We start from the raw sequence: 22,809 nt of genomic DNA, 5'->3' as shown, positions 1-22,809 counted from the left end.
GGAAAGCGCGGGGTACAAATTTAACTAAAATAAAATAAATAAATAATGGTACTGTATCTCAACATAATATTGTCCTCTGCCTTTCCTTCTGATCACCGGTTGCCATAAGAATTGAGGCTGCCAGTGACTTCATCTTTGCTTATTGGGGTTCAAGTGGTAAGTGGGAGGAGAAGATATATAAAAGCTGGTTAGACTTGTATGTATTGAAGTTTAGAGTTGTCATTGCTGGACTGTGTTATTTTCTTTGTATGTGTCTCTGTTCAGTTTGCTTATGGAGCATTTTGTTTTCCTGTCGGCTCACCAACAAAAATTGTTTGCTACCAAGGAAAAAAATAACACATCCTAAAGGTAGCTCACGTTGACAAATTTTCTCTTTGAATACTTGAAAGGTATTAATATACAAACAAATCTTTTTCAGAGACAGGGAAGCTGTAGCCCTAGAGACCATGAATTGAGGTTGCAGATGGAAAACTCAGAAGTAACATCAGGAAATACTTTTTCTTAGAGAGGGTTGTGGATGCCTGGAAAACCCTCCCAGGGGACATAAACAGCGACAGAATTCAAAAACACATGGGGGTAAACACAGAGGATCCTTATGTAGAAAGAGGATGTAATCAAAACTTACATTAATTTATTTCACAATTTAAACAGGACATAGAAGGGTGTGAGTTACACAGAGCTGCAAGTACAACTCTGGTCACCTGGGCGGACCATAAAGAACAACTCACAAAAAAACTCCAGACCGCCCAAAACACAGCAGCCAGACTGATATATGGTAAAACACAATTCAAAAGCGCTGAACCCCTTCCAGAAAAGCTGCACTGGCTCCCAATCAAAGAATGGATCATCTTCAAAATCTGCACTTTGGTCCACAAAATCATCTACGGCGTAGTCCAAGGATACGTGACAGACCTCATAGATCTACCAACAAGAAACAGACTTGGATCAACACGATCATACCTAAACCTACATTACCCAGACTGCAAAGGGCTAAAATACAAAACAACTTATGCATCTAACTTCTCCTACGTAAGCACACAACTATGGAATGGACTCTCCCGTATGCAATGAAAATAATACATGACCACCTAAACTTCAGGAAATCATTAAAAACCCACCTCTTAAAAAAAGCTTATGCCACCGATCCAACATAAATCCCCACACCCAGCAACAGAAGATAATCAATGATCGTAATGGACAATTTACTTTCCTCTTTCCCCTCGACCCCATGACGCCTGATTCACTTCTACCTCATCTGACCTCAACACACAATCTTGTATTTGTTATCAACCGAAATGGCAAACGCCTTTACGGTACTTTGTAAGCCACTCTGAGCCTGCAAATAGGTGGGGAAATGTGGGGTATAAATGTAAGAAATAAAAAAAATAAAGGCTTTATCTGCTGGTATTTGCTGTGTTATCATTTTACTATGTTATGAGAAGGTGCAGTCTGCCCTCTGGTGTTGACAGCAGACAACTACAACAAAGTAATGCAAAGGGCCTGGTTTAAGGGTGGAAGGGCAACCTTCGAAAGCTAATCAAGAAATGTATTAAGTTATGTCCAATAAAAAAAGGTATCATCTTATTTTCTTTTCCATGTTTTATTTCTATTTTATTACCTTTAAAAGTGGACTAACACGGTTACTGCACTACTTTACCCAGGATGAAGGTAGAAGCCCTGAGATGCCATCTGCGTATCTTTGATCAGATGTGGGGGTGAACATTTATCTAGTTAGATGGGGGCTTTTTTTCACATGTTTGTGTTATTTTCTACCAGATGTTTGATCTGAGAGAAACTTACATGATTGGTCTGGCTTTTTTCTAGGGCTAGGCAGCTAGAAAATATTCATGTCCATTTTTTTCCATTCTCTTTCCCGATAGAGCAAGCACGCATCCAATAGCAGACCAGAGTGACCTTCTCTGCAGATAACTCTCTAATTCCAGAAGGCTGTGCATTTAAATCTGCAAGTCCAAGTTATAGAAAAAGCGTGGATGCATAATGATTTGATAATGGAATGATAATTGGTGTTAACAAGCAATAATAATCTATCATTTCCCTTAATTGATGCTAATTGGCAACACTCCAGTTACGTGCGAAACCTCCCTGTAGTTATGAATCGATAAGTTGCGTGCTCAAAGACCAGAATGCGTGGCATGGACCTGGGAGGGGCATGGGCGGGTTGGGGGCAGAATTTAGAAATACAGTGAAACCTCGGTTTTCGTCGATAATCCGTCCGAAAACAATCGGCGAAATCCGAAACCGACAAAAACCGAGGCAATTAACGAGGACACCCAAAATCGGGAGAAGGACGTCCATCTTCTGATACAAATTGGGAGATGGACGTCCTTCTTTTTCGACGAAATCCGAGAGAACCAACAAAAACCGAGACAAATTTCTAGTCGAAAAAATCAACGAAATCCGAAACCGACGAAAACCGACGTCAACGAAAACCAAGGTTTCACTGTACCATCATTAGGCGCAAGCGTCTACGTCAGCCACTGAGCTAGCATAAGCATTTGCGCATAAAGGGGCCCTTTTAATAAGCTACGGTAAAAAGGGTCCTGTACTAGCGGCAGGGACCCTTTTTACCTCAGTGTGTGTGTGTGGGGGGGGGAGGGGCGGAAACACTTACCGCCACCACCCATTACCTCCAGTTAACCCCCTGCAGAAATATTTTTTTAATATTTCCACTAGCGCCGAAAATGGCACGAGCTGGGGCTAGAACTATGGCCGGTGCCCGTGTTGGACCACGGTAGTCCAGACTGGCGCGCAGTAAGCCTAGGGTGGGCTGACCGCCGCTTCGTAAAAGGACCACAAAGTTAGGGTGTAAACGGGGACTTAACACTGGTATTTAGAATGACGGGTTTTTGGGGGGTTTTTTAGATTTTAAAAATACAGCAAAAACAGAAAAGTAGTAGAACAGAATAAAGTACACAAAGCTGAGTCCAAGACCTAATGGCAGGCCGTAGTTGAAAGAAAAAGGTCTAAAGATGTCTTTTTTTTTTTGTTTTGTTACATTTGTACCCTGCACTTTCCCACTCATGGCAGGCTCAATGCGGCTTACATGGGGCAATGGAGGGTTAAGTGACTTGCCCAGAGTCACAAGGAGCTGCCTGTGCCTGAAGTGGGAATCGAACTCAGTTCCCCAGGACCAAAGTCCACCACCCTAACCACTAGGCCACTCCTCCACTGCTGCTACTATTTGAGATTCTACATGGAATGTTGCTATTCCACTAGAAGTCGGCCCTTGCAGATCACCAATGTGGCCGCGCAGGCTTCTGTTTCTGTGAGTCTGACGTCCTGCAAGTACGTGCAGGACGTCAGACTCACAGAAACAGAAGCCTGCGCAGCCTTCTACATGGAATGTTGCTAGTGGAATAGCAACATTCCATGTAGAATCTCCAATAGTAGCATAGCAACATTCCATGTAGAATCTCCAATAGTATCTATTTTATTTTTGTTACATTTGTACCCCGCGCTTTCCCACTCATGGCAGGCTCAATGCGGCTTACATGGGGCAATGGAGGGTTAAGTGACTTGCCCAGAGTCACAAGGAGCTGCCTGTGCCTGAAGTGGGAATCCAACTCAGTTCCTCCGTTCCCCAGGACCAAAGTCCACCACCCTAACCACTAGGCCACTCCTCCACTGTTGCTACTATTTGAGATTCTACATGGAATGTTGCTATTCCACTAGCAACATTCCATGTAGAAGTCAGCCCTTGCAGATCACCAATGTGGCCGCGCAGGCTTCTGCTTCTGTTAGTCTGACTCACAGAAACAGAAGCCTGCGCAGCCTTCTACATGGAATGTTGCTAGTGGAATAGCAACATTCCATGTAGAATCTCCAATAGTATCTATTTTATTTTTGTTACATTTGTACCCTGCGCTTTCCCACTCATGGCAGGCTCAATGCAGCTTACATGGGGCAATGGAGGGTTAAGTGACTTGCCCAGAGTCACAAGGAGCTGCCTGTGCCGGGAATCGAACTCAGTTCCTCAGGACCAAAGTCCACCACCCTAATCACTAGGCCACTCCTCCACTTTCCATTTTTGAAGACCGGTTTTATGTCCTAGAATAGAATTTACGGCCGACTGCTCGTGTTTTTTGTACAGTAGAATCCAGTTCCACCAAACCACCACGTTCACTGGAGAATTGTCCTTCTAGTGCGAGACGATCAGTTTCAGTGCAACTCAGACCAAGAAGTCAAACGATAACTTATCATTTTCTGAAAAGAGAAATGAGGTGCAAATAGATTTCCATATTACATATTTGGGTGAAAAAGGTTCGTGGAAACCAAAAAATCTCTTTCAATTTTCCCCAGACATCTGACCAAAACATTACAAGATGAGGACATTCCAGCAACAGATGTACACGAGTTCCTCCCAGAGGACCTTAGACAATTTACTCTTTCTAGGTGGAAACTGTGCTCAGCGTACATCACCCCGTGCCCTTTAGGTGACCTTTTTGGGAATTACCCCCCCCATCGTGCGCACTTTTAAATACGAGAGCACCCTCTGCACAGACTGCGCACTCCTTCAGAAGAGTCTGCCTTGTCGTCAGCAAACGCAGCTGATCCCTACTGTCTTCCAACGCATCCATAATTTGAAAGTTAATGGGGTTCTTTTAGGACAACCAACAAAGGGAATTGAGCACCACAGACAAAAGAAAAAAAACCAACAGGTTCTGCCTTAAATTTAGCACAAATGCAGAATTAACTGTACATATAGTAATATTCAGAGTAACCTAGTAAATGACGGCAGGTGAAGACCTGAATGCTCCATCCAGCCACTCGAAAGTGAGATCATTTAAGTTTTCCTTGGATTCCATCCTCTTTCTAAACAGGGATCCTCTGTATTTATCCCACATGTTTGAATTCCCGTCCCAGGTGTTTTCCAAGTTCCAGTTATTTGCTACAATGTTCTCCCCTTTAGTGTTTTATAACAGGAAAACAACCAGACTGTTTTTCCATTGATTTATTTAATTCCTGCATGTATTAATAATATGTAATCCATCTTGTTCACCTGCTGGGAAGACCCTCGGTATCAATGGATCGGCCCAGGATTCAATCACAGCAGCTGATGCTACTTACGCACCCCATGAAAGGTTAAAAAAATAAGCACAACACTTTAGTGTCAGATAAACCTTGTGAAGTTTATTATCTGTACTGGATATTTATCACGTTGGTATTACAGAACCCTCCTGTCCTGGCTGGTGGCAGACACCACTAACCGCCGATAAATAAATAAATAAATAAATACGACCATATTTGCAATTGCAGGGAACGAGACACTCACATTTCAAGGACTTGAAAAGTCCCAACAAATCCACTCGTACAAAAATAATTAAATAAAAATATCCTACACTTTCAACTGAAAAGAAAAATCTGAGGCACGGGAGAAATCTTTGCTCCCAAACAATAAATAAAACACACAGTCCAAGGTACCCCCCCTTCCCCCCCCCCCCCCCCCACATGAGCCCCAGAACAGATTTGCTACCACCATACATAACAGGACGTCCACGATCCGTGTGCCTGCACACCGCGGACAACCTGAGCTGGTTAAGCCCATCCAAAGGACCTTTTACCGAGGGGCTGGGGGCACCGGAGCTTGATTAAGCCAGTAACAGCTTTAGTATTCACTGCAGACATCCCAAAAACCCACCGCCACACAGACTTCCAGGACTGGAATCCGAAACCCTCATAGGAATCGTATTTTATCTCCTGGGAACCCCTGGCATAAAACTAGTGAGGACTCCAGACAGCCTAGGCCACGAGTAGGCAACCTTAGTACTCGAGGGCTGCAACCCAGTGGGGTTTTCAGGATTTCCCCAATGAATATGCATGAGATCTATTTACATGCAATGCAAATATATATATATATATATAGATCTCATGCATATTCATTGGGGAAATCCTGAAAAGCCAGCACTGTCCAAACTCACCATCTCATACCCTATCACAGAGGTTTTAGAATGATCCTGGGTATCAGAGAAAGGCATCACGTCCTGCCCTCTTTACTCCTTACAGAATAAGTCCAATAATACACCAGAGAATCAAGAATCTGCCTCACCCACAGGAGAAGGAATGTAACCTCCAAAATACAGCACGAAAAGGAAAACATCTGACTGCCCTGCACATCTGGAAAGGAGACCTGCTGATGTGATGGATGGATGAAAGGATTATTCTCCTGCGATGTAACAAACTTGGGGATTACATTTTATTTTGTTTCATGCTTAGAGCCAAAAGTACCTCTTGCTTATTTTTTTCATCGTTCCGAATGCAGGAACATTAGGATCATCGCTGGGGCCTGACACTGCTCCATGTAGCGTGTGAATGCAGTAGACAGCTGTGCTGTGCAGACTGTGAAAGGCGGGCAAGTGGGTGGCCAGAAATAAAAATATGCCCAAATATTTATTCCAAAATGAAAAATAATATATTAAGAGACCGTGGCTTTAAAAGCCTTACAAACCAACTGCGCCTTCAGACTGACCAATACAACTTTTAAGGATGCCACTGACACTGTGATAACACTTCGTATGCCCTAAAATCAATAAATATGAACAGAATGTGTCACTAGTGAACACCTCGCTTTCCAAACCTTTTTCCAATATGACCTCTCTTTAACAACTGCAGATTCACAGAACTCCAGATGATGATGCGAACAAACCAGCTGGTCTTCATTCCCCCCTCTCTCGTTCCTAACCCACTTCCTCCTCCCCTCACTCATCTAAAGCAGGAACGGAACTGTGCGTTCCCCTGCAGAATTGCCTCCGTTCCCGTGGGATTCCCGCAAACCCCGTTCCCGTTCAAGTCTCTAGTGTGCGCTCACCCACCCCAGTACTCTGCATGGGTTTCCATTTAAGAGGAAGCTTCCCTGTGAGGGGCCAGACCCCATGCCAACTGGTCATAGCACAGGTCCGGAGAGAGGGGGACTGGCCCCTGCTTCTGTGACCCCCATCCACTGATGACGTGAGCCCATTTGGGGTCTCAGCCCTCTGTTTGAGAAACACTGGGTCAACTGCTTTCCTTCGCCCCCCTCATTCACGTCCTCGGTGAGGTTAATTCCGTTTCTTAAACAAAATGCAGGCAATTCCAAAAACCCTAAAAGTCCTGCTGTAAAGGATTAATAACTACTTGAAAACTTCAGGACCTGGTTTTGTTGGTTTTCCAAAACAGGTGGGCAGGCTCTACGGTACAGACCTCATTGTACCAGTTCGTGTGGGAAGACACACTCGGAGACAAACAATGCCAGCACGTTTTCAAACAGCAGAACCAGCACAGAAAATATTCTGCTAATTTAGTCGGAAGTTAACACACAGAAAAATCATTACAATCTCCCTCTGCTCTTCTCCTGTTTTTTCATTCCTAGGAAGGTATTAGTATTTTGGAAGCTCCACCTGTTTACGCACATCTGTCTCCACGAAAAGGTAAATAGGAAGCACTGCTCTACAGGTGTCAGACAAATAAAGTTAAAGCATGAATACAGCACAGACAGCTGAAAAGCAGATCTTCATCAGAGCTCCCTACAGATGTCAGACAAATATAGCTAAAGCATGAATACAGCACAGACAGCTGAAAAGCAGATCTTCAACAGAGCTCCCTACAGATGTCAGACAAATATAGCTAAAGCATGAATACAGCACAGACAGCTGAAGAGCAGATCTTCAGCAGAACTCCCTACAGATGTCACAGCTAAAGTATGAAAACAGCACAGATAGTTGAAGAGAGCTCTCATAAATGGAGACTTTTTTTTAACAGGGAGGGAAGGGGTAATGACAACAAATGTGCATTCATTTTACTGAAAAAAAAATAAGTGTAATATATTATCACAACAGAAAGTAAAGGAAACTCAGGAAGCAAAATGAAAAAGGAAGCACAAACCAATGTTTCTGTAGACTGCAGCTGTGCAGTGCGCACAGTTTGTCTGAAAATAAAAATACAAATAAATACAAGAAATGTTCTGTGTATCCCAAAAGACCAGCTCAGAGTGCACCTCACAGGCACCGCAGTCACCTGCGCAAATTTACATTCAAAAGGAATCGTTTCACGTCGGGCTGGAAGTTCTGCTCAGTGCTGTGGCTTCCCTGCTCTGCACTCAAGTTTTAGTCTCATTTGATCAGCTTTTCTTCCTTGTTGCATGGCCTTTGGTTGAGACACACCTGCTACTTTTTGTTCCTTGGGAAATTCTCCTTCATTTGCAAATTATTTTTTTTTTAAAAACATGAAAGAAAAAAGGTTCTGCACCCAAAAAATCTGAGGTTGTGGATTTCTTCCTAAACGTCTCTCCGTATGAGAAGCAAAAATTGCCCTTCCACATTGCAGCGTAAAATAAACTGATCGATGAAAGACACCACAGTTCCAGCTGGTAGAGCGCTAGACGGGGTCCTGGATGTGAAGGTCTTCCTTTAGGCTTCTACTGCCACAAATCGCCTCACAGGTCGGCTGCTCCGGTGACTCAGTCCCGTATGAGCATCCGTCACGAGCAACGAGGGAAGGGAACCCAAACCTTGCCATCTCTCTGGATAGGAAACACAGGCCGAGGGGCGCAAGCCCCTCCCCCCTCCTCCTCCCACCCGGCTGCACGTCAGCCAGGAAGCAGCACCTGGTCCAGTAGGTAAGAGATGGTGTCCCAGTGCTTCCACAAGAAGGCCAGAAATAGGAGGACAAGAAGGGACCCCAGGAGCCGAAATCGCGTCTTCATTAAGGGCGTGACAAAGTTGGCGATGGTGGAGACAAAAACAAGGAGAACAGCCATCAGCGCCAGCAGGACATTGATGAATTTGCCCAGCAGCACGCGGGCGTTGGCGTTCTCCACCCCCTCCAGCTGTACCACCTGTTGCTGCTGCTGCTGGAGCTCCAGCTTGGTGATGCGGGTCAGACAGGATTCCACGGCTTCCTGGGGACACGGAGAGAAGAAACACTTTAGCCCATGACCCCTAAACACCTTCTTATCTCCTAATATCAACAGGGCCACAGACAGTGAAAAGATCCACAGAATTCTCAGCCGGTCAACCAAGCTAAGATACTGGGGTTGCCAATTAGGTTCAGATTCGCCCGAGAGGGTTGAGCCTGTCCTGGGCTTAACCCCAATGAATGCAGGGACTCATAGCCTTGCTTTTCTTAGGGAAGGAAGCCAATGGGGAAATCATAACTACAAGTCCCTGCATGCAACGGGGTAAGCCCAGGACTGGGACAATCTGGATCTAGTTGGTAACCCTAAGACACACAGGCTGGGGATCACCATTTGGCGGAAGATGGATATCCCGGGCTCCTTCACAAGAGTGGTGAAGAGCAGGGGCGTAGCCAGACCTCGGCGGGAGGGGGCTCCAGATCCTGAGGTGGTGGGGGGGCACAGTTTAGCCCACCTCCCCCAGCCGCCGACCCACCCCCCACCATTTTCGATCCCCCCTCCTACCGCTGCTGCCACCGCTGCCTGGTACCTTTGCTGGCGGGGGTCCCCCGCCCCCGCCAGTCGAACTCTTCTTCAGCGCAGGCACCTTCGCTGATCTGTTTCTGTGAGTCGTGCAGGACGTCAGGAGTCAGGACTCACAGAAACAGATCAGTGAAAGAAGACTTCAGGTGGTGGGGGTTGAGGACCCCCGCCAGCAAAGGTACGTGGTGGCAGGGGAGGGTCGGCGGCGGGATCGAAAGTGGCGGGGGAGGGTCGGCAGCAGGGGGGGAGGTCGAAAATAGAGGGGGCCAGGGCTAAATCTGTGGGGGCCCATGCCCCCGTGGCCCCACCAAGCTACGCCCCTGGTGAAGAGTCACCATGTGTAAGTACATGGGTATCTCGGGCTCATTCACAGGAGTGGTGAGGAGTCACTGTGGGCCAGTACACGGATATCCTGAGTTCACCCATAGCTCTGGTTAGGGTTCACTGTGGGCCAGTTCATGTTTGTCGCAGTTGATAAAACTGCTCATAAGTACATATTGCCATTCTGGGACAGATCAAAGGTCCATCGATCCCAGCATCCTGTTTCCAACAGTGGCCAATCCGGGTCACAAATTACTGGCAACATCCCAAAAAAGTTCAATACATTTTATGCTGCTTATCCCAGAAATAAGCAGTGGAGTTTCCCCAAGTCCGTTTTAATAATGGTCTATGGACTTTTCCTTTAGGAAGCCGTCCAAACCTTTTTAAAACCCCGTTAAGCAAACCGCCTTTACCACATTCTCTGGAAACCAATTCCAGAGTTTAATTACATATTGAGTGAAGAAATATTTTCTCCGATTTGTTTTAAATTTACTACTTTGTAGCTTCATCACATGTCCCCTAGTCCTAGTATTTTTTGGAAAGAGTAAACAGACGCGTCACATCTACCCTTTCCACTCCACTCATTATTTTATAGACCCCTATCATATCTCCCCTCAGCCGCCTTTTCTCCAAGCTGAAGAGCCCTAGCCGCTTTAGCCTTTCCTCATAGGGAAGTTGTCCCATCCCCTTTATCATTTTAGTCGCCCTTCTCTGCACGTTTTCTAATTCCACTATATCTTTTTTGAGATGCGGCGACCAGAATTGGACACAATATTCGATCGCACCACGGAGCGATACAAAGGCATTATAATGCTCAAGGATCGTTTTGTACCGGTACCTGGATGTCCCGGGCCCGTTCATAGGACTGGTAAGCTACTTTCTCCTCCATGCTGGCCAGCTCCTGCTTCAGGTTTGTCATTTCATTCTGGTGCAGCTCTGTCAGGTCATTCAGCTGCTCCTCCAGGCGTTCATACCTGTGGGGAGAGTGAGAGGGGGCAAATGGGGTTAGGGAAGGTCGGGAACTAGAGATAGGAATCGCCACTGAAAAGGACCCAGAGCGTAAGTGCTGAGGGGAGGGGGGGGGGGGGGTCACTGTATCAGAAGGGTCTCAAACTCTGGTTCTCAAGGGCTGTAAACCAGTTCGGCTTTCAGGCTATCCCTAATGAATATGTATTAACACTATTCACTAATGGTCTATATTAAATCCTTTAAATAACTGTGCACAATAGTATTAATATATAAACCTCAAACAGTTATGCTTAATGTTCTTTTATTACTTAATGCAAAAGTGTATCATCTATGTTTCCTCAAAATATCCTACATACATACTCTTTCATTCTTCATTCATACTAATTTACACATTGAGAATACTAACTCATACGAATGCTCGCTAACTACCCTCCAAGTCCGTTAATCAATGCAGCTCAAATATACTTCCCAGTCCATGTTACACCACTTGATTCAAATTATATGTCCCCTTGATACAAAGTCTTAATAACGCCTTCATACGTCACTCAAATTCTGTAGTAGCTTGAAATTGGGGGGTTTATGATAGAGGGAAAAGCCTACAGTACTGAAAACAATCAACGAAACATCGAACTTCCGTAAATCTCTGAAGACGTATCTCTTCAACAAGGCCTACAAAGAGAACCCTTAGCTTAACTTCACCACTTCGCCACACCACCCAGCTCTGAAAGTCATCTTTCTATAACTATCTGCTTAGATCTCTCTTCCTATCTATAATCTTTTTGCAGTACCAATTGTATTTGACATCCTGGAATGGCGATGCCATAACAGATCTCTGTAAGCCACACTGAGCCTGCAAATAGGTGGGATAATGTGGGATACAAATGCAATAAATAAATAAAATGATTACATTTGTGTCAATTCATTTAGGAACCCGACTCCCGATGACGCTTTAACAGCGAAACGCAGACTGTGTAGGGTCTGGGTGTCTTTATAATTTGGATGCATTGATTATACACTAAATTGGGAACCACCTGTTGAACTGTGTATTATGCTATTTGACCAAGGATCCGGTGAATAACAGAACTTTTCAAGGCATTAATAACTGAATAAGCTATATTTCAACAAAAGAACACGTGGGAAAACCATTTGGGATTACAAATGTGTCAGGCTCAGGGGCATATCTGTAATGGGGCCAACGGGTGCCTGTCCCCCGTACATTTGGCCCTGGCCCCCACTACTGCCGCCAACCCCCCCCTCCCCCGCTCCGACAATGGAAGCCTATGGGGGGGAGGGGAAACGGCCCCCGCACTTCGGGCTCTGGCCCCCCCTACCAGGGAAAGTCAGATACGCCCCTGGTCAGGCTACTACAGAATTTGAGTGAAGTATGAAGGAGTTATTAAGACTTCGTATCAAGGGGACATATAATTTGAATCAAGTGGTGTAACACGGACTGGGAAGTATATTTGAGCTGCATTGATTAACGGACTTGGAGGGTAGTTAGCGAGCATTTGTATGAGTTAGTATTCTCAATGTGTAAATTAGTATGAATGAAGAATGAAAGAGTATGTATGTAGGATATTTTGAGGAAACATAGATGATACACTTTTGCATTAAGTAATAAAAGAACATTAAGCATAACTGTTTGAGGTTTATATACTAATGAATATGTGTGAGATAGATTTGCATGCTCACTGTCGTCTCCAGTGTATGTAAATCTCTTGCATATTCATAAGGAATGTTCTGAAAACTCAACTGGTCTGCAGTCCTCAGGGACTTAAATTTGAGACCCTAGAGCATGACGGAAGGAGGTCAATGTGTTTTATACATGGAACATGGAAAATCCGTTGCATGAGATACTCAAAGTGTGGGGGAGGGAAAGAGGGAGATACCTAGAACAGCATTCTTCAATGCAAGGCCAACCAGCCAATGGCGACCCCCAGGGACCTCTAGGACAGCCCCTGTCAAATCCCCCACCTTTCCCCTGGACACTCCTCTGACCCTCCCTCCCCCTGAAGGTAATACCCACAGCAAAAGAGGGGGGGGGGTTACTTTTCAAGAAGGCTCTTTCGTTGGCCTATGCTCGGAACCTAACGCAGGTGCTAAAGCCAATTAGTGCTGGACTAGCAACAGCGTTAATCTGCTCAGAATGTTCAGAGGGCTGCAGCGCAGGAAATGCCAGCCACGCTAAAGATTAGAGTAAATCATATTTTAAACGTAGTCAGATGTAATCTGAGGTCACCTGGAAACCTAACACCAGCTCAGAGCTGGCATTGGGGTGTTTAAAGAGAGAATTTCTACATTTTTTCAGCTTAAAAGCTGCTGGTTTTGATTTATTTCAGATGCAGACGGAAGCCCACGCAAGCCTCTAAGTGCTGGGCGTGAAAAACGAGTCTGAGCAAACCCCAAAGTGAAAGCTGCACACTGGCGCTTGTTTTCTGCACTTAAATATAAGCTTTTCAAGTGAACCCCCCCCCCCCCCATTTGAAAAGCTTATATTTAAAGGCGCAGGATGGCGCTGATGTGTGATTCGCTTCCTGGTTTGCCTGGGCATGTGCACAAGAGCTGTGTTGACCGCGAAACTCTTCTGCGCATGCACCGGGGAACATTCCTCTCCCTGTCGGTCTCACCGCGTGCAAACTATTTGCCTACCATTAGCGCTGAGCATTGGGGAGGTGGGTTTTGGGTGCTGTTCCCTGTAGCACTGGCTCATCGGTTCCATATATTACCTCACTCCTGCTCTTGCCCCTGGACTTTGGGCCAAGATCAAATGGACTATGAAACAGGGGCTTTTCACCTGTAGTAAACTACGTTTGGGGCTTTGGTGGCAAGATAGCTGGTCTCTGGTCTGGGCGGAGTTAATGTGGGTTCTGTGGAGCAATTGCTGTTAGATCAGCAGGGGGGGGAGGGGGCACATCCCGTTAATGTGTAACTTGTGCCTGGTAGCTAGAAAATGTATTCTTCAAAGGTGGACGTCATCAGACCCCCCCTGTCTTTCTGGCATTGCAGAAACCAAGTTCATTAACCTGCCACAAGGAAGGCACATGCAGGGGGGGGGGGGGGGAGGATCTTTGAAAAGGAAGAAGGCCTTTTTATCAGTGTGGGACGCATTGAGCCTGCCATGAGTGGGAAAGCGCGGGGTCCAAATATAACTAAAAAAATTATTTGCAGAGTTTGATCCCAAAAGGACAAAGTTTATTAATTAATTCCTTTTTATTTGGTAGGTTTGGTTGGGGAGCTTACTAAAGGGAACATTTCTTTGTCTGGAGATTGGTAATAGCAGGAGGGAGGAGGGGGGTCTCTTTTGGGTACTCCCTAGGGCCAGGGCTGCTGACAGACACAGCTGGGCCCGGGGACCGCCACATACGCGTAACCCTTCCCTTCATCTTTGTGACTGCTCCCTTGCTCTGTCCTCTCCTGCGCTGCTCCTGTCCATGCCAGGAGCTGGACCTGGGTCCTGGGCAGCACACAGGAGCAGGAGAGGACAGACCCGGCTTGCCGGTACCGCAGCTGGGCCCGGGGAATCTTGCCCCCTCCCTTTCGATGACCCTGCCTAGGGCCACAAGAGAACAGACCCTTGGCTTTCTGTTGATGTATGGAAGTTTGTTTTCGGGGAGGGAGGAGGGTGGATTTGATTTGCGTGGGTTTTAGGTTTCCTTGTGTTGTGGGGGGGGGGGGGGTGACCGGTGCCAGACAACGCTTCAGCTGGCGGGGGTTGGGGACTCCTGCCAGCCAAGGTATTTGCTGCGGCAGTGGTTGCGGAGCGGCAGGGCAGCGGGGGGTGGGGCATTGAGGTGGCGGAGGTGGGCGGCAGAACAAAATGCCCCCCCCCCACCTAGGGCTCTGGCCCCCTCCCACCGTGAAGTCTGGCTACGCTCCTGATGTGGGCTATCATTAAGATGTGTTATTTTACTGTTCACCCCAGTTATTAGGAACTAGGTCTCACACATAAAATGAGACTTTGTGCTACAATAGCAGGAATTAGTAGTAAAATAACACCTTAACAGTAGGCCACGTTAATAACTACCCCCCAGAGCTGCTAAGAGGGGGGGGGGGGGCAAAATTCCCCAGGCCTGGCCTCCAAGGGGGACCCGGCACCGGGCACTGGGCCCCGGGATCTGTCTCTCTCCTGCTCCTATTGGGAACCAGTCCTGGCACACTGGAGCAGGTGAGACTGAAAAACAGGCTGCGGTGATGGGCTCCCCTTGGAGGCTGGGGAGCTCACATCAGTGTGTCTGCTCCTCCCCGGCCTCCAAGGGGGGCCCAGCGCTGGGATCCGGTAGCAGCCCGAGAGTGAGTGACTGCAGCAGTGGGTGCATTCCAGGTTGGGCCGGGGGCCTGTCAGCTGCCTACCGAGTGTGTGTGTGTGTGTGGGGGGGGGGGGGGGTCCATCAGCTGTGTACTGAGTGGGGGGGGGGGGCATGGCAGAGGCAGCGGCCTTGTCCCAGGCCCAGCTCTGTCTCTCTGCAGCCCTGCTTCCACCCTTAGTGTGAAGAGTTTCAGTCTCTGGTAACCAGAGCTGAGATTGTGATGTGATAAAGCCTCATTTCACCAATAACAGCCAACCTCATAGTGATGTCACAATGGCTTGATTGCCCTATGCTTGGCTCACTTCTGATATTGTGATGTCATAATGACTCATTCCACCAATGCCAAAGAAACAACCTCATCAGTGATGTCACAATGGCTTAATTGTCCTGTACTTGGCTCATTTTTATTACATACAGCAGTGATTTCACTTTCTAGAGACATTTCATTTTTCTTTAATTAAGGGGGAAGTTATCAATGTGGGCTACTGTTAAGATGTATTATTTTACTGTTAACCCCAGTTATTAGTACCTAGGTCTCGTTGAATAAAATAGGACCTATGCTAAAATAGCACGAGGTAATGGTAAAATACCTGTCATAACAGTAGCTCACGTTGATAACTTCCCCCCTTAATGTGAAGAGTTTCGGTCTCTGGTAACCAGAGCTGAGGTTGTGATGTCATAAAGCCTCATTCCACCAATAAGAGCCAACCTCAGCAGTGATGTCACAATGTCTTGACTTTCCTCTACTGGGCTCACTTTTATTACATACAACAGTGATTTTGCTTTCTAGAGACATTTCTTTTTTTTTTTTTCTTTGATTAAGGGGGGAAGTTATCAATGTGGGCTATCGTTAAGATGTGTTATTTTACTGTTCACCCCAATTATTAGCAACTAGGTCGTATTGCATAAAATGGGGTCTGTGCTAAAATTGCAAGAGTTACTGGTAAAATAACATGTCGTAACAGTAGCCCACGTTGAGAACTTCCCCCTTAGTGTAAAGAGTTTCAGCCTCTGGTAACCAGAGCTGAGATTGTGATGTCATAAAGCCTCATTCCACCAATAAGAGCCAACCTCAGCAGTGATGTCACAATGGCTTGATTGTCCTCTACTTGGCTCACTTTTATTACACATAGCAGTGATTTCACTTTCTAGAGACTTTCTTTAATTAAGTGGAGACATTAAGACAAGTTATTTTTCTGTTAACCTCAGTTATTAGTAACTAGGTCTCAGTGTATAAAATGGGACTAAAATAGCACAAGTTAGTAGTAAAATAACCTGTCTTAACAGTAGCCCACATTGTTAACTATGCCCCTGAGTGCTCTTATATGAAGGGCTAGTGTCCTAGCACTCAACACCAATGCTTCCTCTGAGGAGTGGCCTGGTGTGTGAGCAACAAGTTTTAAATACCAACAATTATTGGGCATCAGTATTAGCAATGCATTTCTATATATAGCATAATTTTTTTTATTTTTGTGAGCAACCATGTAAAATATGTGAGCGATGCTCCTAAAATATATCAGCAATCACTCATGCGCTCTGCTTAAAGGGAAGATTGCCCAACCCCATTGGGAACACTCTGATATAAGAACCACTTCAATACAGGGAGATTTAATAGCCTATATAAAAACCAAACAGGTCAATATTCAACTATAAATGAAAGCTTTGGCATCTGAAAGTTACATCTGAACAACACCGGACGCTGTCTGGATATCAGCACTGAATGTTCGTGTATAATGGGCAGGGCCCCAATTAGTCGAATATCGGTAATATTCAGTGCTGTTACCCAAATAACCATCTGGATACCATGGAAGTGTTTCTGGAGTCCTATGTCATTCGGATCTTTATTACGGGAGGCTGAATGTGTCTGGTCTCCAAGTAAAACTTCTGGCTCTGCCCAGCTTCCTCTCCGACTGTTGCAGCGCTACCTGGATAATGCCAGGACCGTCTAAAGAGATTTTCACTCACATTACCCCAGAAAGTGAGATTATCAGGGTATGATCCCAGTTAGTGGCATTTTTGGGTATGACCCCAGTTAGTGGCATTATCAGGGTATGACCCCAGAAAGTGACATTATCAGGGTACGAGCCCAGTTACTGGCATAATCCGGATATGAGCCCAGAAAGTGACATTATCAGGGTATGAGCCCAGTTAGTGGCATTTTTGGGTATGACCCCAGTTAGTGGCATTATCAGGGTATGGTGCCAGTCAGTAGCATTAACCAAATAAGGTGCCAGTCAGCAGCATTATGTAGGTTGCAGTAGACTCTGCTGACGATCAGGTGGAAAGTTTTTGCTTGGGGTATAGAAGCTCCAGTGTTCAAAATGAAAACCCACTCCCACCCAAGGCAGGGGACTGTCCCTCACCATGACCCCTCCTCCGACAATCCTCCCTGGAAAGTAACAAAGGAGAATTACAGGACAAGAGAGCAGGGAAGCAGGTGGCTCCCTGTGGTCAGCAGAAGAATTGTTCCAGGACTTTTGCAATAAGAGATGCCCCGCCTCTCCCCTCCCCACCCAGTCATCCTGCAAAAGGGACTGTGAGCCCCGATGACAGCAAGGAACGAGAGTTTCTAAACGGAGCTGTGCTGGAAGGCTCCACTCCCTCTGCTTCCAGAACTAATCCTGCATCCTTCCTATTCCAGTGGTGATCTCTGCGTTCCCAGGAAGGGAGCGCTCAGCCCTGCGCTGACCATGTGACACTGGAGTCTGTACTCACAGTCTTCCTGCTATTTTTACACTGACCGCACTGGCCTTTTCTTTTATTTTGACCACATCACATTTTATTCCAAAATGCTACTTTTTAGCAAATGTCTGCTTAATACTTTTTACAAACATAACTTAATCCTAGAAATGTCCAACCCGATCACCCACCCAAATAGCAGAGCAGAAGGGGTTCTGTATTAATAAGTAAGAGGGGCATGGATATTAATCAATAAAGTGAATTTAAATGCAGCACCAAAATAGCACAAAAATAATCTTATTTCTGGACTGCTACTGACTCTGTGGAATAAATTACAGCTTGGACTTTGTTTCCGGAAATTTAAAGGATGCTTGAAAAGCTACGGATTGATATTGAAAGCAATTTAACCAGTCGGAAATGGCTCTTGTGCTGGAATATCCACTGATAGTCAGCTGCTCTTAACCGGTTAGTGCTACTAAATGTCACCACAGCAGTGGCATAGCCATATGGGGGTCTTGGGGGCATGGGCCTCCCAAGCAGGGGTGTAGCTACGTGGGGCCACGGGGGCATGGGCCCCCACAGATTACATCCTGGCCCCCTCTACATTTGACCCCCCCCCCCCCCCCGCCATCACCGCCTGCCCCGCCACCGCATCAGGTACCTTGTTTGCTGGCGGGTGTCCCCAAACTCTGCCAGCCGAAGAGTTTTCATCAGCGTCGGTCGACTCCGGCACCTTCGTTGTGGGATCATGTTTCTGACGCCTTACGTCCTGCACCGTGCATGTAGCCCCGTGCAGGACGTAAGGCGTCAGAAACAGATGATCCCACAACAAAGGCGCCAGAGTTGACCAGTGCTGAAGAAGACTCTTCGGCTGGCGGGGATTGGGGACCCCTGTCAGCAAACAAGGTACCTGATGCAACAGCGGGGTAGGCAGGTGGCGGCGGGGGGGGGGGGGGGTTGCAGCAGCAGCGATCCAAAGGGGGGGTTGCGGTGGCGGTGGCGGGGGGGGGGGTCCAAAGTGGCGGGGGGGCGGCGGCAGCAAGGGGGGGCGGCAAGGGGAGAGGCGGTTAAACAGTGCCCCCCCACCTCGGGCTCTGCCCCCCCCCACCGAGGTCTAGCTACGCCCCTGCTCCCAAGGTCTGCTGGTTTGGCTGGCGGGGGGGGGGGTGTCCTGAAGCTTTCCTGTGGCGATATTTGCTGCCACGCTGCCTCCCCTATGTGCATGCTCGTTTTTAGTGAGATTGTGTGAGCTTCGCACATGCTCAATTTCACTAAAAACGAGCATGCGCACGCACTGGGGGGGGGGAGGAAGCAGAGCAGGCAGTGCAGGAAAGCTTCTGTTGGCGAGGCTTGGGGACCCCTGCCAGCCCACGTATGTGGGTTATGCCAGGGGTTGAAAGCGGTGGGGAGGCGGGGCAAATGTGCCCTCCCTCCCACTTTGGGTGCACACCCCCTCCTAAATTGAGGTCTGGCTACGCCTCTGCACCACAAACCGCTAAAGTGAAAGCCGGACATTTTGTTGGCAGTCTGGAGGCGGATGTTTTGTAGAATCGGACCACATAAAAGTCAGTCCTACCTTTATGGGATGTCGCTTAGGCAGTTAAGTGCTGAATTTTGTACTTAACCGCATACGATATGGCCCAGCACGGAATATTCAGGAATAACAGAAGGAATTTGGATCCTGACATTTTTACAGATGCGTGGGGGTTTCGGGTCTGACCTGAATGCATGCGCTCTCTCTTGATTGTAAACCCCCTCTCTCTTTTCTATTGCAAAATTGTTCTCTAAACACTCAGATGGTATACTAAGAAATAAATACACTTAAAACCTAAACTATAGAGTCGAAACATCCCTGGGAAAAAATTCAGGATAGGGCTGTGCCAGGAGGCTGCTTCAATAAACTGTAATGGCGGCAGGAGCTAGTGCTTAAAGCTGCCCCTTGAGTCCTTACCTGTATCGCTCCTCCTGAAGACATTGGGTCATATAGGTGTAATCTCTCTGGAGCTCAGTCTTCAGATCTTCCATAGAGTCATCCAAATGAGACTGGCTGGCCTTGATTTCCCGAAGCTCCTCCAGGATGGTGTCAAAGTTATTGTGGTGACTGTCCAAGGTGTTTGACTTGGGGCTGCCCATCCCCGCAGGCCCTGCTCCTGAATTACTGCCCCCTGCTGACCCAGATGTGGCACTAGAGCATTCATCATCGCTGCCGTATTTGGGGCTGGACACCAGAGTGGCGCTCCCACTCAAGGTCCGTGAGGCCTCTTCGGGGTGGGGGTCCTCCAGTGTGTCTTTCATGTGGGCAATGTTGTCAGCGCTTCCAAACTTGTTCCGGATCAGGCTGGCAAACTCCCGGGGCTTAGATACAACAGCTGTGTGGGTGACCTGGGAGAGCCCTGAGAGCCCCCCCTTGACGCCCTCCACCACACCGCCACTGAAGCCGCTAATTCCGGCCCGGACGTTGGCACCCACATCCTTGAGACCCTGCTGCATATCCCTGAGCACGTCCTTGGGCTGCCTGGAGAGGCCGTTGTGCTCGATCTCACGCAGCTTGCGATGGTAATGCTCCAGCTTCTTGTGCAGGTGGGAGATGGTCTGTGCAGACTTCTGGTTCTTCTTCTCAAAGACCTGCTTGATGCGAGCACTCTGCTGCTTGTCTGCATTGTTGGCCAGTTTCAAGTACTCTGCAACATTGTCGTCTCGGGCCTCCTGCTCCACTTTTATCTGCTCAGTGATCCTCAAGATCTTCTGATGGAGGTGGTCTATGGCGGCCTTTGTCCTCTGAGGGTCTGGGGCCCCTTCAGGAACATCCAAGCTGATGTTGCCATCTGAGCCACCATGGGTGGTGTTGGGGGGCAGGCCAAGAGTACTCACATCTCCTTTATCGAGCTGTAAGAAAGAACAGAGAAATAAAAGCGCGAGACCTCCATAGCCAAGGTATGACTGTGAGAAGTAGAATATTATTAATAGAACATAGAAAGGCAGTATATCAGGAAATCTCATAAAATAAACTGATGGCAGATAAAGACCATACGACCTATTCAGTCTGCTTATCTGTACCATCTACTAATCTCTGCTCTCCCTTCGAGATCATCTGTGTTTGTCCCTTGCTTCCTTGAATTCAGATACTATTCTCATCTCCACCACTTCCACCGGGAGGCTGTTCCACAAATTCACCACCTCTTTCCGTGAAGAAGTATTTCCTCAGGTTACTTCATAGTCTATCCCCTTTCACCTTCATCCTATGCCCCCTCGTTTCACAGCTTCCTTTCAACTGAAAGACACTCACCTCCTGTGCATTTATGCCGCATAGGTATTTAAATGTCTCTATCATATCTCTCCTCTCCCACCTTTCTTCCAAAGTAGACATATTGAGATTTTTGGCTGTCCCCATACGCTTTATGATGAAGACCACTGACCATTTTAGTAGTCGCCTTCTGGACTGACTCCACCCTGTTTATATCTTGTTGAAGGTTTGGTCTCCAGAATTGTACGCAACATTCTAAATGAGGTCTCACCAGAGTCTTATACAGGGGCATCATCACCTCCTTCTTCCTACTGGCCATTCCTCTATGTATCCAAACATCCTTCTAGCTTTCACTGTCGTCTTTTCTACCTGTTTGACCACCTTAAGATCATCACATCCCAAGTCTCGCTCCTTTTTTGTGCACAAAAGTTCTTCACCCCCTAAACTGTATGTCTATGTTCATTTGAAATTTGCTGTACTGCCTTAACTAACTAGCAGATCTAGGTGGTTTACAATCTAAAATCATAATAATCAAAAATGAGGAAAAGAATTACAATATAAATAGGAGAGGGTAAGCCATTCATTCAGATGCATTCAACCCAACAGGACAGAGGGAGGTGTGGGACCAGGGAGGATAGGGAAAAAACAGGAGGGGGAAAGAGAGGTGGGAAGGGAAGGACACTGGAATAGATGCCAAATTGTATGCTTGGTGAAAGAGTCAAGATTTTATGGCAGATTTACATTTTTTTGAATGACAATTCCACATGGATATCGAGGGGAAGAGAATTCCAATAGAAAGGGGCTGTGAAATAAAAAGCACAGTGTCTAGTGGATTCAAGTACAGCAAGTTTGGGATTGGGAAGAACCAGCCGGTAATCATTGATGGAGCAGAGGAGATGGACTGGGAAATATGGGATAATAAGATTCACTAAGTATTGTGGCAGACTAATCCTGAAGGCCTTAAAAGTAAGTGTCAAAAGCTTGTAGATGATTCGGTGCTCAATGGGGAGCCAACAGTGTTTTTGGAATAAGGGAGAAACATGACCAAATCTTTTTGCATGACACAATAACCTAATAGCAGTATTCTGTAGGGATTGTAGTCTTTTAAAGTTAGAACTAAAAGATCCTTGGTAGACTATGTTGCAGTAGTCAATTCTCGTAACTAAGAGAGAGAGAATGAGAAAGTGAAAAGTATCATGACCAAAGTATCTTCTGATTGAGCACAGTTGCCGAAGAATAAAGAAGCCTGTCTTGCATAGAATGGATATTTGTAAAGAGAAAGTAAGTTGTGAGTCAAGGGGAATTTCTAATTATCAGAAAGAGTCAACAGGTAAGATATGATTTCCAAAGAGGTTCAAAGAGAAACTTGGGATTGGAAGGTCCCCAGTAAACCAACAAGTTACTGTCTTTTGTTTATTCAAAACCAATCAAAAGCCTACTGAGGACAAATAGATGGAGAGAATGAATTAGTTGGAAAGAGTAAGAGGAAGTCATCCACATAGAAGTGAAAGAAAATGCCAGATGTTTGGATGACTGTACCGTTCCCTCAGGTCTTTTGCAGTCCAAATGTATGACACTGTATTTTCTAGCATTAAATCTCAGCTGCTAAATTCTGATTTGGTATCATCCGCAAAGCAGCAAACCTTACCGACATCCCTTCTGCAATACCACTCACAAAAATGTTAAAAAGAGCCAGACGAAAGGTTGATCCTTTCCTCAGAAGGAGCTCCATTTACCACTACCCTCTGTCACCTTCCACTCAACCAGCTCCTAACTCAGTCAGTCACTTTAGAGCACATACTGAGGGCGCTCGGTTTATTTATAAGTCACCTGTCTTCTCAGTCATGCCACTTCCCACT

General features: G+C 46.6%; 1 protein-coding gene across 3 annotated transcripts in view; it reads right to left on the bottom strand.

Annotated features, from left to right (window-relative positions):
* Window positions 1-5,908: 5,908 nt before the first annotated feature.
* The window catches only part of TMCC2 (transmembrane and coiled-coil domain family 2), a 64,749-nt gene continuing 47,848 nt past the window's right edge, over window positions 5,909-22,809 (bottom strand). For all 3 annotated transcript variants that reach the window (XM_030221753.1, XM_030221754.1, XM_030221755.1), the window contains exons 2-4: window positions 19,658-20,592; window positions 10,590-10,725; window positions 5,909-8,893 (exon numbers count right to left, since the gene is read on the bottom strand). In XM_030221753.1, the coding sequence (XP_030077613.1) occupies window positions 8,582-8,893; window positions 10,590-10,725; window positions 19,658-20,592 (1,383 nt within the window). In that variant the 3' untranslated portion in view covers window positions 5,909-8,581. The remainder of the gene's footprint in view (window positions 8,894-10,589; window positions 10,726-19,657; window positions 20,593-22,809) is intronic.

The sequence above is a fragment of the Microcaecilia unicolor genome, chromosome 12 (assembly GCF_901765095.1).
Source record: "Microcaecilia unicolor chromosome 12, aMicUni1.1, whole genome shotgun sequence".
Taxonomy (NCBI): Eukaryota; Metazoa; Chordata; class Amphibia; order Gymnophiona; family Siphonopidae; genus Microcaecilia; species Microcaecilia unicolor.
This window is presented reverse-complemented; position numbering and strand designations above follow the sequence as displayed.